Source organism: Oncorhynchus mykiss, chromosome 9, assembly GCF_057628025.1.
Source record: "Oncorhynchus mykiss isolate SJ-2025 chromosome 9, ASM5762802v1, whole genome shotgun sequence".
In the NCBI taxonomy this organism is placed as follows: domain Eukaryota; kingdom Metazoa; phylum Chordata; class Actinopteri; order Salmoniformes; family Salmonidae; genus Oncorhynchus; species Oncorhynchus mykiss.
The window spans coordinates 59,963,565-59,979,207 of NC_143030.1; the positions used below are offsets into that span (position 1 = coordinate 59,963,565).

The 15,643-nt window shown below is 44.6% G+C and overlaps 1 protein-coding gene across 2 annotated transcripts in view; it reads right to left on the bottom strand.

The window, feature by feature from the left end:
- Window positions 1-15,643, bottom strand: part of chchd6a (coiled-coil-helix-coiled-coil-helix domain containing 6a) — a 63,466-nt gene that overhangs the window by 35,201 nt on the left and 12,622 nt on the right. The window contains exons 5-6 of one of the 2 annotated variants that reach the window (XM_021616273.3): window positions 8,627-8,650; window positions 7,319-7,402 (exon numbers count right to left, since the gene is read on the bottom strand). In XM_021616273.3, the coding sequence (XP_021471948.1) occupies window positions 7,319-7,402; window positions 8,627-8,650 (108 nt within the window). The remainder of the gene's footprint in view (window positions 1-7,318; window positions 7,403-8,626; window positions 8,651-15,643) is intronic. The other variant, XM_021616274.3, reaches the window with a different exon arrangement.

Sequence of the window (15,643 nt, forward strand, 5' to 3'; positions counted from 1 at the left end):
AAAACCTTAATGACCATCATGGTGTAGTTAGTGGGTGTTCTGATCCCAGGTCACTTCACCTCTGGCAGTCAGTCAGTCAGGCAGACTGAGGAAGGAGCAGTGGGCCTGGTCACTGACACACAGTCTCTTCATTAGGCTATAGAGACCATCCCAGAGACCATCATCACCCACGCAGTCCTCAGTAACAGCTCTAACTACTGCTGAAGAGACTCCATGCCCATAGCATACAATCAAATCGGTCCAAAGCACAGTGCTGGTCTAATGCCTACATCCCTGTCATGAGAGACTACATGTCTCTGTACTGTAGGTTTTCAGTTCCACAATCACTGATGTGGCTGCCCAGGAAAGAGACAGCCAAGGTGGAATCCCATTTCCATGTGTACCTTGACAGGCAGCACCTCAGTTTAATGAGGTAACGGCCGTGCCTCAGAATACCATCCATAAACCCAGGCTTCCCTTAATTATTTTGGATATTTCTCCTCTGGCAGGGAGAGGGAGGGAAAGCTGGGGGTAATTGAAGTGAGTAGAGCAGGAATGTGATGGGATCATCGCTTAACCCCAACCCTGAATCCCCATCAATTCATCAAGTTCCAGTGGGGTCAGTCTCTGTCATATTTCACACCATCTAATCCCTACACAAGTCATCTGAAGGGGAAGGAGCCGACAGTGGAGACAGAGGAGCAGCACTCCTATGCATTCACACCTAATCCGATAACTATCAAAGACGACAAATTATCATCTGTTTCCTTCCCCTCATCCTCTCCAGTCAGAGTGAAAGGAGGAGGGAGGAGGCGGGCCAGACGAGGCCCACCGCTGCTCAGCCTCATCTCCCTCTGGCTGAACTGAGCTCTCTCTGAAGCCCCCATTAAGGGCTGCTGCTTCTTAAATGTTAATGGCTTTAATGAGGCTGTGAAGAGGTTCTCATAACTTGCTACAGTAGGAATTGCAGCGGGAACTGTTATTGTGTGAACACCGGTCCAGGAGATTATGATGCTTGCAATTACCAAAGAGCAGTGACCCACTGTGCTTCTCTGGAATAAGTATTCTGTAGCCACGTGGTGCATGCCTAAAATTATTAACCCATTTATGTGAGTGAAAATGCTGGAATATAGTCTTTGTGTGAATGAGTGAGTGAGTGAGTGTCTATGGCTCTATGTCTGCACTACAATGAGAGCTGGCAAGGTGAGACAGTGAAGTGAGATTGCAGACACACTGACCTAGATTCTACAACAGTACTCAATCTCCTTCTTATCCATTCAAAAGAGCCTTGATTGGCTGATCTCCATTCAGGCCTGTTCATACCACCAGGGAGCACATAGAACAACCATAAAACAAAACATGAATCCTCAACAACTGGAGCTCTTCCTTCACATTTATCCAGGGGGGCTTAGAGGCATCTTTGGATGTCCCAAATAATTAACCAAAATAAACTGACAGCTGGGACTGGGTATATATGAAATGAGGTGAATGTAAATACCTGGATTCATTGAAAACGTTGATTAAATGCCGTAAGATGGTTCGGGAGCCCTGTTGAGAGACTATTAGCATCTTGTGTCTGTTATTAAAACAGTAGAAAGTATAAGCTCTATCCTACTGTATGTGCAGTACGGGTATTATGGGTCCACAGGGAATGGCCCAGTGGCATTTAAACCCACCCCTTGTGAATACAACAAGGAGAAGATGACACTAAAGATGGGACTCCCTCTTGCATTCCTGAATACATTTGCGCTAAGGCACTCGTTGCTGTGTGCAATGCTACCCGCATTAACCGGATTTGCCTGTGCAAATCCAGCAGCTAGTACCTGGGTCGAGACGCTGGCTGGCAACCCCAGTCAGCCACACTCATCTTCCACCCTCCTTCACTCCCTCCTTCTACCCCCAGTGCCATTCCCTGCTGCACTAATCCAATCAATATCAAGATCTGTGCAGGGTGGCTCTGCCTTGGCGTCGATGTGGGCTAAGCGCTGTTTTACACACCTCCACCAGGAGCACTTATCCCCCAGGCAAACGATCCCACCGCTGACACCAACTGCCACGCTACTTTGACACGCTGTAAAAAGACCAGGTTTCCAGCCCACGCACGCTCCTGTTTTAGCGATCATTTTGAGAAAACCAAAGACAAAGTGAGGGCGAAGTGAATTCTGCAGTGAGATATGTAGACACTAGACGTATTAACCTCAACCTGCCTCTTGTGTTTGAGATGGATGCTCTCCTGCAGGCAATAAGGAGTCAAGGAGATCAGGAATAGATGTCCAGTCACTCAGTGTCTGGTCTGTTCTTCTGGAGGTATCTGGACATGTCTGGAGGTATCTGGACATGTCTGGAGGTGTCTGGACGTATCTCGAGTAGAGGTCGACCGACTATGATTTTTCAACGCCTATACCGATTATTGGAGGACCAAAAAAAAACGATACCGATTATTGGAGGACCAAAAAAAGCCGATACCGATTAATCGGCCAATTTATTTTTTGTAATAATGACAATTACAACAATACTGAATTAACACTTATTTTAACTTAATATAATACATCAATAAAATCAATTTAGCCTCAAGTAAATACTAAAAGTGCAATATGTGCCATGTAAGAAAGCTAACGTTTCAGTTCCTTGCTCAGAACATATGAAAGCTGGTGGTTCCTTTTAACATGAGTCTTCAATATTCCCAGGTAAGAAGTTTTAGGTTGAAGTTATTATAGGAATTATAGGACTAGTTCCCTCTATAGCATTTGTATTTCATTAACCTTTGACTATTAGATGTTCTTATAGGCACTTTAGTATTGCCAGTGTAACAGTATAGCTTCCGTCCCTCTCCTCGCTCCTCCCTGGGCTCGAACCAGCAACACAACGACAACAGCCACCATCGAAGCAGCGTTACCCATGCAGCGCAAGGGGAACAACTACTAGAAGGCTCAGAGTGAGTGACGTTTGAAACGCTATTAGCGCGCGCTAACTAGCCAGCCATTTCACTTCGGTTACACCAGCCTCATCTCGGGAGTTGATAAGCTTGAAGTCATAAACAGAGCAATGCTTGACGCACAACGAAGAGCTGCGGGCAAAACGCACGAAAGTGTTTATGCGCCTACTGCTGCCTACCATCGCTCAGTCAGATACTTAGATACTTGTATGCTCAGTCAGATTATATGCAACGCAGGACACGCTAGATAATATCTAGTAATATCATCAACCATGTGTAGTTAACTAGTGATTATGATTGATTGTTTTTTATAAGATAAGTTTAATTCTAGCTAGCAACTTACCTTGGCTTACTGCATTTGCGTAACAGGCAGTCTCCTTGTGGAGTGCAACGAGAGAGAGGCAGGTCGTTATTGCGTTGGACTAGTTAACTCTAAAGTTGCAAGATTGGATCCCCCGAGCTGACAAGGTGAAAATCTGTCGTTCTGCCCCTGAACGAGGCAGTTAACCCACCGTTCCTAGGCCGTCATTGAAAATAAGAATGTGTTCTTAACTGACTTGCCTAGTTAAAAAAAGGTTAAAAAATATATATATTTATTTATTTTAAAAATCGGCGCCCAAAAATACAGATTTCCGATTGTTATGAAAACTTGAAATCGGCCCTAATTAAATCGGCCATTCTGATTAATCGGTCGACCTCGAATCTCGAGGTGTCTGGAGGATGTGTTAGTCCTCCAGAATCTCTGGTTTAAACAACACCTTCCATTTGTCTTTCTTTGTATGCGCTGTCTGTCTGAGCAAACTCAGATTTTGTATCGGGAGATGAGCTATAACTTTTGTGCCCAACATTACAGAGCTGAAAGAGCCAAAGAAAATCAAAATAAAAGCAAAACTACCAATGGGTCATTCTTACTCTAATGCTTTATAAAAGGAAAAATGTTAGGTAATGTTCCCATCCCAATGTTTAGGCTATCAACATCTCCAGATGGAACATACTGCGCTTAAAATATTGATATGGCTAATTTAGAGCTCACTTAAAACATAAGCAGATAACTTTCACATGAAAGCATCAAAGTTTTCTTACATTTCCATAAGAAACCGGCAACACAGCAAAATATGGTTTTAATGCGGAGAAAAGGCACCCTGTACAGTATTCTGATTAGAATACTTCTCCCGTCTCTATCGTTCTAACCGCTGCCCCTGCAGTTTAAGAGGCGAAGAGGTATTATACCCCCTGGAGCCCCTGACATGTGCCTACATCTGTATGGCATGCTGGGAAAATAATCCTTGCTAAAAAATATTCAATTAAAATGCATTTGTCTCCCCTAAAATTCATTTGTGATTGGTTAACTACTGTGGGCCTCGAGGCTAAAGGGGGCTAGCTGTCTGGCGGCCGGCTGCTCTGCTCTCTTTCCATTCAGGTAAACGCTGCTTCAGCTGGTCGGATGGGGGAGTCATGCAGATATTTCCAGAACGAGGCCCCTGCCGACAGCGTGTCAACGCGGCTGTCAGGATTTCAGGAGGATTATTATCTCATACCCACGTTCAAGTGCGTCAAAGTGCTTTGCAACTAGTGACAAGGAGAGAGAGAGAGAAAGAGGGAGTACTGGGTGGGGGGCTGAGGGTGGGGGGCTGAGGAAGCCTTGAAACACAGATATATGAAGCAAGGAACGGTGCAGGAGAGGAGAGGGATGTAGACAAGAGCAGCGGAGCCAGCAGAAGGCTTTAGCTGGATTAGTGAGAGCCTGTGCTAATTCAAACAGCAGCGGAACATTGCTGTTTACAACCAGTAGTTTTCACAGCTCTCTGACTTCCAGCATTCAGGAGAATTCACAGACGTGAGGCGATTACGTGTGGCGTCTTCACAAACAGTCTCGCACTCATAGAAAGCCTTTCTCACGGTTTCAGACCGTCAGAGTTGTAGCCTACCTATACAATGTAGACAGACAGCTCCAACGAATGGCTTCCATTGGCTGTAAAGGGAACTCAGGGTATGAAGTCTAGAATCCCTCTTCTTCTCTGATTCCGTCTGTCAGGCGGGGACTCACCCACCTCCCCCAAACAGAGTGACAGCAGTTTGAACAGACACGCCAACTTCACAGCATTATCTGCCTCCCTGGTCCGGCTCCATCATAACACAACCAAAGCCCAACAGCAAATACTGCGCATAACATTTCACTGCCAGTCACTGATCCCTTTGGCAAACGCCACGTTGTTATAATGAGGTAAATATAAACAGAGGCATCTGACACAGGGCCTAGACGACTCACTGCTATCATACACATGGTGGCTCAATGTGTTGCTCGGGTGAATAGAGGCTGGATATTAAATGTTTATTTATGATGATTGCATGGTAATTAATGATCAGTCTGTGCTAATCTACAACGCCTGCCTGTGGACGGAACCAACATTGGAGACTGTCACAAGACAGCTGCCCCCTGGTGCCCAAACAGGCACTTTGACAGTTTACAATGTGGTGGTCAAAGTCTGACTGCCAGGAATGAATGGTAGTGGGGAAAGTGCTTGCTACATGACATGGAACTAAGTCTTTATAAAGAAGACAGTGGTGTGGTAAATTAGCAATACAACAAACCATGAACAGCCGTTCTACTGGTAGTACTTCTCTCTCAAAACCCTTCGTTTTCACAGGGCCACGCATGAAGATTGGAACGTATGATTTGACATGCTTTCTAGTTCAAATAATGGATCCTAAGTGAACAAACACAAAACGGCTATGAATACATTTGACAATAATAATCTATCAGGGTGTAAAACATTTCTGATATAAGCCCTTGTGTTCCTTGAGACTGCCACGCAGTAACAGCAGTCGGCAGAAAAACGAAGGAAAGCGTTGCCTTGCAGGTCTTTAAAATGCGGTCTAATCCACACAAGACAAACTATGATTGTCAGTGTGTGGCTGGGTGAGATCGCTGGCGACAACAAGGTGCTTCCATCAATGAAGCAATATAATAAGACACGCAGAGGAAATTACAGTAGTGCCAGAGTCTTCTATAAGGGTACGCACAGGTTGGTGAGGGCCATTTCCCACCCAATCCCAACAGATCCCTCCCTTCATTTAAAAAAAGGACCTTATTCTAAATCAACCAGTCCATTTGACAATGATAGCAGAACGCACAAGAGGAGAACATTCCTTTGTCCTGTGTGTAAATGATAAGAGGGAAAGACGAGACATAGGGAAGAAGAAAACGTCTGTTCTTTCTGAGAAATTCAACCGCAGATCTTGGAGAATGGCCCTGACTTCATTAGCCAATAGCTCAATGGGCTTTAAGGCAGCTTCACTCAGACGCTTTCTGCTCCATCGCGTCTCACACTGCAAGGAAAGCCCATTCCATTTAATGTCTCCTCCTCACTCGTCGAAACGAAGATGGGGCCAATCAAGGCGTCGTAGTGTAGGCCAGCTGAACAAAGACACATCACTTTATGACCTCCAGTATGAAGCAGATGGACTTCATCTCGCCACCTCAGGGAGAAAATATTCAGAATTATCTTTGTCGTTTGCAGCCATCTGAGCACTTCACTACCCTGTAATAGAACTCAGAGTCACTATTAAAAAGGCTATTTAAAATGTGTGAAAACAGTCAAGCCCAGACCAGTCCATCTGTGGCCAAGAGTAACAAAGCATTTGTCATAATAAATGTAGTATGAAAGCTGTCTCCACCATTACTACCACCATCATACAACATGTTTAAAATATCAACCCCTTGACTCCAACACTGCTTCCACTAACAGTAAATCACTGTTATGTTACGTTACCTTTCTCTAACTGTTGCTGTGGCTCTATGGGAGGCAATTGTTGCCCTATCAAATTCCTGACACAGTTCACAAGTTGCATCTTTCCCTGCCAGCAGCACAAGACAAATAGCATGCTAACACCCCAGGAGTCTCCCTACTGGTCCTACAGGACTGCCTCTGCTCTGCCTGAGATATTAAAGGTCCTCTCTGCCAGCGCCTGTTAGGGCTGCTGCTTAGCGCTTCACATCACGACTTTTATGTCTCGGAAATGTCAGGGAAAATGATGGGAAAGGTCTTAAAAGCCAGAAAAACACTACTCCCCCCCCCTCTCTAAGGGTAAATTGCTCTTGTTGACCATGTTGGTAAAGTGAAAGCATGGGACTACTGGGTGCATTTGTGATGAGGAGAAAGCTCATCACAACAGATGGGCTAAATTTCACCCAACACATTCAGTGAAGAGGCTCACAGAGAATGTTCACGCTTTAACGGCTGGCTTCATAATTAAGTCAAGAAACAATCCCCATTTATATCTATTTTCATAATTACATTGATTTATGCTTGGGCAGAAATGGGAGCTTTATACTGTATGTCAGGGTCAGTGGTGTGTAGCATAGTATTACTGTGTGTTTCTCTTTATAAAATGGTCTCATACCCTCTTCTCCAGTTGTGCCAACTGCTCCTTGAAAAAGGCATCCAGTGCTTTCAGCTCTGCCTCCTTCTTCTCCAACTGTTTAGCCTGAAAGAGAGAAAGCACACACACTGTGGTCAGGTTGGGCAGGGAGTCACTAGTCAGACTACTCTGTACATGGCTGGACAGTCAGTCACAATGCAAAGAGGACATTAAAACACTGAAAGGATCCCAAAAACAAGCAGAGTGAAAGAAAGCAAAGCATTGAAAATGATGATGATGAGGAAGCACCATTCAGGAACACATCCAACCCCCATGACTACAAACAACTACAAACATGCAACTGACACGCAGGCTGGAGTACTCCTCGTCCTCATCCATGACGCTGTGCTTCTCTCTCTGGCGGTGTGCTGTGTCCACTCCAGTGACTTTACTGTGTAGTTGCCTGTAATAACTGTAGCCAGTGTTGCAACAACAACAAAAAACGCTCAATAAATTCCTTGATTTCCCCCAAATTCCAGTTAGAGGATTCCCGGAATCGGGAGGGAATAAGCAGGAAATCCGAAATCCCCCAACTACGAAAACCAGGGAATTTATTGAATTTCGCTGTAGCAAATACCAAAGAGACAGTAGTGTCTGTGGGAGAGGTAGAAGAGAGAGAGAGAGAGAGAGATCAGTAGTGTACAGCAGCCAGAGAAAGAGGAGGAAGTAAGTAGTGTATGGCTGTAGGACAGTTAGTTTAGTAGTATGTGAAGAGATTAAGAGCTGAGTGGAGAGGAGGGACAGAGAGCAACAGACGTCACGGAGGACAGCTGCTTTGCTTAAACTGTCTGGAAACAACTGAGGAGATGACCATGGAGGACAGGTTCAGGTCAATGGGGCTCAGGCTGACGAGATACACATAGATGAACATAGCACAGCGGGGATGCACTTAAAGACACACACACACACACACACACACACACACCCCCCCTGCCATGCTCAGAGTGCATGGCAGACGCTAGTGGCAATGCGAGGGCTTCCTGCAGCGTTGAGCAAGAGAGCGTAGCATGTAACAGCCAGACAACAGAACGCAACAAAGCGCAACCTTAAATTACACCCAGGCGAAAATCACCCCCTTTTCCTCCCATCTCCCGTGTCTCTCGCACAGAAAACAACCTCCATCAGCACGCAGATCATATGCAATTTTCTAACTGGATAGCTCTGTAGCACGGCGGCAGAGTGGCCTGTCTGCATGCACACATTCAGCCTTAATGCAGGGAAACAACAACACAGTGGTTGGAGCAGGGAGGAAAAGAGAGGGATATTAACAGAGCATCAGGCTGTGCTTACCCAGGCATCCACCTCTTCAGCAGGCTAGAAAGGTGAGCGATAGAGAACGTGAGGGACGGGAAAGAAGAGAGAGAGCGAGAGAGAGGAAAAGGAAGTTAAGAAAAGTAAGAGGGCCGCTGCGGTGAATATTGAGAGGCAGAGTGGGTAAAGGAGGGGGTCAAGAGAGAAGCAGAGGGATGATTCATCATCATTATAATAGACTGCTGAATGGTAAATCTACTAAACACAGAATGGGTGTGTTAAATAAATAGACTGCTGAATGGTAAATCTACTAAACACAGAATGGGTGTGTTAAATAAATAGGCTGCTGAATGGTAAATCTACTAAACACAGAATGGGTGTGTTAAATAAATAGACTGCTGAATGGTAAATCTACTAAACACAGAATGGGTGTGTTAAATAAATAGGCTGCTGAATGGTAAATCTACTAAACACAGAATGGGTGTGTTAAATAAATAGACTGCTGAATGGTAAATCTACTAAACACAGAATGGGTGTGTTAAATAAATAGACTGCTGAATGGTAAATCTACTAAACACAGAATGGGTGTGTTAAATAAATAGGCTGCTGAAAGGTAAATCTACTAAACACAGAATGGGTGTGTTAAATAAATAGGCTGCTGAATGGTAAATCTACTAAACACAGAATGGGTGTGTTAAATAAATAGGCTGCTGAATGGTAAATCTACTAAACACAGAATGGGTGTGTTAAATAAATAGGCTGCTGAATGGTAAATCTACTAAACACAGAATGGGTGTGTTAAATAAATAGACTGCTGAATGGTAAATCTACTAAACACAGAATGGGTGTGTTAAATAAATAGGCTGGATGGGAGGGGCGTTATTCATAATGAGTTCTGCTCTTGTGAGAAAGCTATAGCTTGGCTGAGAATGCCTCGGTGGGGTATAAAAACTAGACGGTACAAAGAGCAGAGTAGAGGATGGTTACTTCCCACTGTCTGAGATAGAGGCTGTTGGCTACAGCCATGGGGTTGGTAGAACTGTCCAACAGTGTTTTCTTTGAATTGAGAGTTCTGCCCAGTTGAGACTGTTCTCAAACCCCAAGGCCCTTTTCTGCAACTCAAAGTAAAGAACATTTCTGAGACGTTCACTTTCTCCACTCACAGAAATCAACCAGGGTCCAAAGTTTAGAGCGCTTTCAGTCACTGTACTGTTCTTCAAACAGGGTTCCTAATCAAGCCAGCACGTGCTTCGAAACACAATGCATTTAGCCTAGCGGATCACTCTAGCTGGTGTCACTGCTTAGAGATTCACCTGTCCTTTCCTGTGTGAAAGGGCCTTTGACACCATTTAAAGACCCTCAAGTCTCTAGTATGTGTCTGCTTCATTATAGCTTCTCCTCTCCCCTCTAGACTCAGCCAGCCAGCCAGCCAGCCAGCCCAGGAGTGAAGATGACAGCAGCTCCAGCGTAAATTACAGGCGTTACAATCACGGTAAAACGCCTAAGGAAAATCTCTCTATTAGTCCCTGGTGTTCAGGACTGGCTGAAAGTTGAGCGAGGAGAGGGGAATTAGCTCTGAAAACACTTCTGCTGTGTTACGCTCTTACTGTCTGCATGTCAGTCTTATTCACACTTGCAGCTTGTGTGCCACATGTTTTTCAAGTAAGTGCTCGTTCTAGCCTACATATCTAGCCAGGCACACGTCACATTATACAGTATATGTTCAATTCGTGATGGGGATTCAGTGTACTTTCTCTATAGGTAGTTACAGCAAGCTGCTAAATTACAGCCTCATCTCTATACCTAACATACAATCTGAGAGCCTTACATTTGGACATCGACATGCACGCACCATCACTAATACTAATGAGTGACACCCTGAATTGAACCATTGGACCAGCAGCTCTATAGCACCAGGCCTAATCCCTTTCTCCCTGACCACACACACACCTCGTCATTTAAAAAAATGGATTTCATTTGCAGCAGAGACAAAAGGCAATCGGACGGGCTCTCTCCTTCTCCGGGAATCTGGAGCCAGCAGATAATACTCAGCCAAACATGAATTACACAGATAAGTCTTGAAATGAAGCTTGCTGGGCGCTGGTTACTCATAAATAAGGCCGTCCATGCCTGGTTATCTGTTGGGCTGTAACTCGGTACATAGGCCGGATGGAGTGGATGCAGAGAAACAGGAAGGCCGAGAGCGAGAGCGCGAGAGAGAGAGCGCTAGAGCGAGAGAGGAGAGAGAAGGAGAGAGAGAGAGAGAGAGAGAGAGAGAGAGAGAGAGAGAGAGGACTCTAATCTATAACTGATTGGTGAAACTGAAGACATGTCCCAGTGGAAACGGATCAGGAACACAAAGCACCAGAGACAATCTGGTGAGAGATATAGGCTAGCTTTACTCAAATAAGTTTTGCATAATGCAAACACCCCACTATGCATATTAATCATATGGGATGTTAAACACAGAACAAGCTAAAAGAGACACTTGTCATCGTAACAGACATTCTGGACAGTAGATGGTGAATCAGAGCTATTTGACGGCTACATTGCTCATTGCCCTCATCTAGTCTACATGCGATCTCAGCATCACAGTACAGTTAGTCTCGAGCACATTAAAAGAGCCCCGCTCACTAACTTAAACCCATAGAGCCTGTACACCCCTCTTCTCCTCTGGGTTGTTTGTGCTGAGTAGCCATCTGATAGCAGCAGTCTCAGCTCCGTCTGCTCCTCTCCTCTGTTTATTTACTTTGATGCATGTATTTAACACATAGCTCCCAGCTATGCAATAAATGAGCAGTTAGTAATCAAAGTGATTACCCAGAGTGGAAGGTGTCTGGAGAGCAGGACAATATGGGCCACCGGCTTTCCTCTCCCCCATCTCTTCTACCATTAATAACTATACAGCACGGCTCCTTGGTGGAAAACAACTGCAGTTCTTCTTATCCAAGAGGAACCGGCTGCCCTGACAGTAATGATGTTAAATAAAAAGGAGCAGGGAGAGGGGCACTCACACACATTCACCAAGAGGAACCGGCTGCCCTAACAGTAATGATGTAAAATAAAAAGGAGCAGGGAGAGGGGCACTCACACACATTCACCAAGAGGAACCGGCTGCCCTGACAGTAATGATGTTAAATAAAAAGCAGCAGGGAGAGGGGCACTCACACACATTCACCAAGAGGAAAAAGGCTTAAGCTAGTCTCACAATGTACGTAAACAAATCAAATATACCCTTGATATCAGCCAATGAGATGTCTCATTAGGTATCTTTCAGACCTCAGTTATCAGTCAAACCAATGATTATTGAATGTCTGGCCACACAGTCTGTTCACGTTGTAAACTAAACTCAATCAGACACAAATAATCCCACAGTGTTCTGTCTCTACTGTTTAAGATCTCCAGAAGCATCTTAAGCCAACTGACTAATTCCCTCTCACTCCACACGTTCTGAGAGGAGACTAGTGAGCAGCAGGTGTGTTGTGTGCCGTGGTGCGCCCGTTCAGAGTGTGAGGGATAAAATCTCTGTCCCCTCCACCTGCCGTCATCTCGTCTGCAATTACTGTCATTCAGGGCTGCCTGTGAGAGGCAGCTAGTGAAGCCTTAATAGCTTTACATGCAGAAAGATGTCAGCTCTGAGATTACAATTACCGATAGCTGGGTTATCTGTGCAAGCCCTGTTCACTCTCTGCACAGCCCGATTACTGCTGCTACTACTAGCCCTCTGATAAACGAGAGAGAGAGGGAGAGAGAGAAAACAAGGGTATGAATTGAATCAACACAAGAGGTGTGAGCACCCTACAAGAAGTTACAGACCATAAAGACTCAAATTTACTAGCTAACTTTAAGCTTCTGCAGCATCCATACTGAGCAGTCCAGCAGAAAATAATTTGTCAGTGAAGAGAATTGTAATGATTGTGTTCTAGAGAACCAGGGATACACTACAGAGCATCTAAGGACAGATAACTAGTGGTTCTGTCTGCCATCTCACAGAAGAACCCAGGGCTCTCCAATCTATCACACACGACAGATCACGACAACGAGAGGACAGCCAAAACTGTCACCTGGGACTCCCCTCAATCTGGTCTGATTGATTTCATACTAACCCTCAACTGGCACAGTTCTTGCCAGTTGTAAACTATTGCATCACAACAGAGCAGACAGCTCTTCACTGCTCTGCTCCTCTCAGCCGTTTGCTTCAACCTCTAACAAGGCTTCTGTATGAACGTGAGCCAAAAGCATAAATGCTAACAATATATAGCTGGATTTGTATTTTGTATGCATCTGAGCCACAGTAATGAAGCAGGCTGCTATATGTCTACAGTAAGTAGAGTGGATCTTTCTAGAAGCGCTGAGCACACAGCTGTTCCAATTTCGAGGAAAACCAATAAAGGAATGTAGTCTGAGTATGTAAGTTGATGGTTTTAGAGACAATAGGCTCCACAGCTGAGGAAATGTGAATAATGTAAAACGGAAAGGTAAAGATTTCCAATCAAACTTAACATCTGCCGGCTCACACAGCAGCTTGCCACTTCAAATCCCCTATCCATCTTCACTAGAGAATAGTTTACTATGCTTATACTGTTGTACAGCACCACTCTACCATCCATATTATAATGGAGGTAAATGGCTTAGTCTGCTGGACGGATATCCTTGTGAAAATGAGAGCGATTAGGGCTCATTCGATTATCTGCGGGTGATATCATAACATTTGTCTCTAGCTTTCCTAGGAGAGGGAAATGACACACTTAGGTAGACGAGTGGCCTACTGTAGGCCTTCATGCAGCACATAGACCCAGACCTGGGATAAGGAATACTTATACTGCCATCTGGTGTTGAGATGAGGAAGTGTCTAATGGAAATCTGGTTGGGATTGGGGGCACTGCCTGCAGTTAACCTTGTCATACATTCACAAAAGCATCAGGTTAACTGCATGCTAATGTAGTGATAACAAAGTTTACAACCACTTAACTCTAAAAGGACATGTCGAAGACAAGGGAAGGGGTTAGACAAGGGAAGGAACCCGAGCCAAACACGACTTGCTGGGAGGGATAAGATACCGTACGGTCGAGCCATAACAAATACAGGATTCACTGTGATTCATGTAGTGAGTCGCAATGTGCAAACAGCCCTGAGAAACCATAGATGGCATTTGGTGTGAAACTGTATCAAAAGCAAAGCTGGGAGGCTGCTAATGAAATTAGCTTTTTAATTGTACAGATCTGAGAGGGGAAAGAACCCACAGTATGCTAATATGACTATCTAGCCATTTCTGCTGACAGACTGCAAAAGGGCATTAATACGTTTTAAAAGACTAACTCTCTCTCTCTCTCTCTCTCTCTCTCTCTCTCATCTTCTGAAAATGTGCTATTAACAATGAGTATTCAATGTGCTATTAACAATGAGTATTCATACTGTAGGGCGCAGAGCAGCAAGGCCCTTGGCAGATAGAGGAGGAGGGAGGGAGGAGGTCGTCCAGGCTGGAACGAGGGATAAAATAAAAGGAGGGCCCTGACGCTCCGCTTCACATCCTCCAGTGACTTGGTTTTTAGTGACCTTGGCTGATGCTCGGCGCCAACCCCGACAAAGACAAGAGAAACGCTTTTATCATCTTCCCTATAATAATAACATTGCTATTCTCTTACACAGTCTGACAAAAGGCACATGAGGGGCTGAACAATGAGTGTAATAGTGTGCTAATGAATTGAGTTGATGCAGAGACCTTTTGTTTGTTTGTCAGAGACAGTGAATCACAGAGACACAGAAGGGGAGTCATTGATCAGACCAGCGGGTCCATGGTCAAATAGTGAACCATCACTAACACCAACAATAGTCCCCCAGGAAATTAGCCGAGAAGTCAAATGATGCTTGATTAACCAGTTACTTTCCTTGTACTAATCAGAGCTATGGACTCGAGTCAGATGACTTGGACACGACTTAATAGAAAATAAAATAACTTGAGACTTTACTTGGACTTGGAGCCTCAAGACTCAGGACTCAAGTTTGACTTGAGACTGATGACTAGAAATGATCTGGCTAGGTTTTGTAACGTTTTGTAACTCATTGGAGTACTCTCCACTCAGCCAGAGACAACAGCCGTAGCATCGAACACGTAATATTATTTTTTTGGCTAATGAAACACACACAGCCCTCTGATTGGACCAACAAATTGTCAATCAACACAGGTCGGGTGAGATAGTGAACAGATTGATTTTCTGTACAGCTATAGGATCGGGAGCAGCGCAAACGTCAAATTGTAAGGTGAGATGATTTCCATAAATAAATATGCAGCTCTAAAAATGTATGGAATTTGTTGATAAAAATGAGTTAGAATGAATGACTTGGACTTGATTCGAGACTCAACTCGTTCTACTTGGGAGTCGACTAGGGACTCAGACCTTGTGACTCGGATAACAGTAACTTGGTCCCACCTCTACCAATCATTGATTTTATGGGGACAGACCATAGACATTAAAACTAAGCAGATAGTTTCCTATGGAAAACTCCCAATGGGGGTGGGTGTAAGTGGTGGTAACTAGCAAAGAATCATGGTCGATGTAGTCGTCTTCATCCTGACAGTGAGGCTCCTCGTAGCCTGCCGGCCTGCGATAGGTCTGTGTGGGCATGTATCCCTGTGTGGCGACAAATGTAGTAGTCAGAATGGATCACTATTTACTCAAATATTTACTAAAATATCCATTTGTAGCGAACGTTAAAATAATTCACTGTGGGGATCTGATTTGATCATAATGAACAAATTTTAGAACCCAAATGGCCATCAAGATGTTTTGGTTTAGCTGTTCTGGTGATCGTAATTAGGCTTTTACATAGCAGACCTTGTGACTTCACACTCTGGGACAGACCCTGTCATCAGTAACTGATAGGGATGCATATAGCTGGTTAGGGTATGCCAGGGCTCCAGTTTATCCTGGATCTCTTGGAGTTGAGTCCATTCACAGAGCCATTGACGCCCAGGCCAGAGCCTAGGAGAGCATGTCAGGCAAAACAGAGCACAATGTAGGCTGGAGGACTGCCCTACAACCCCACATTCTCCTC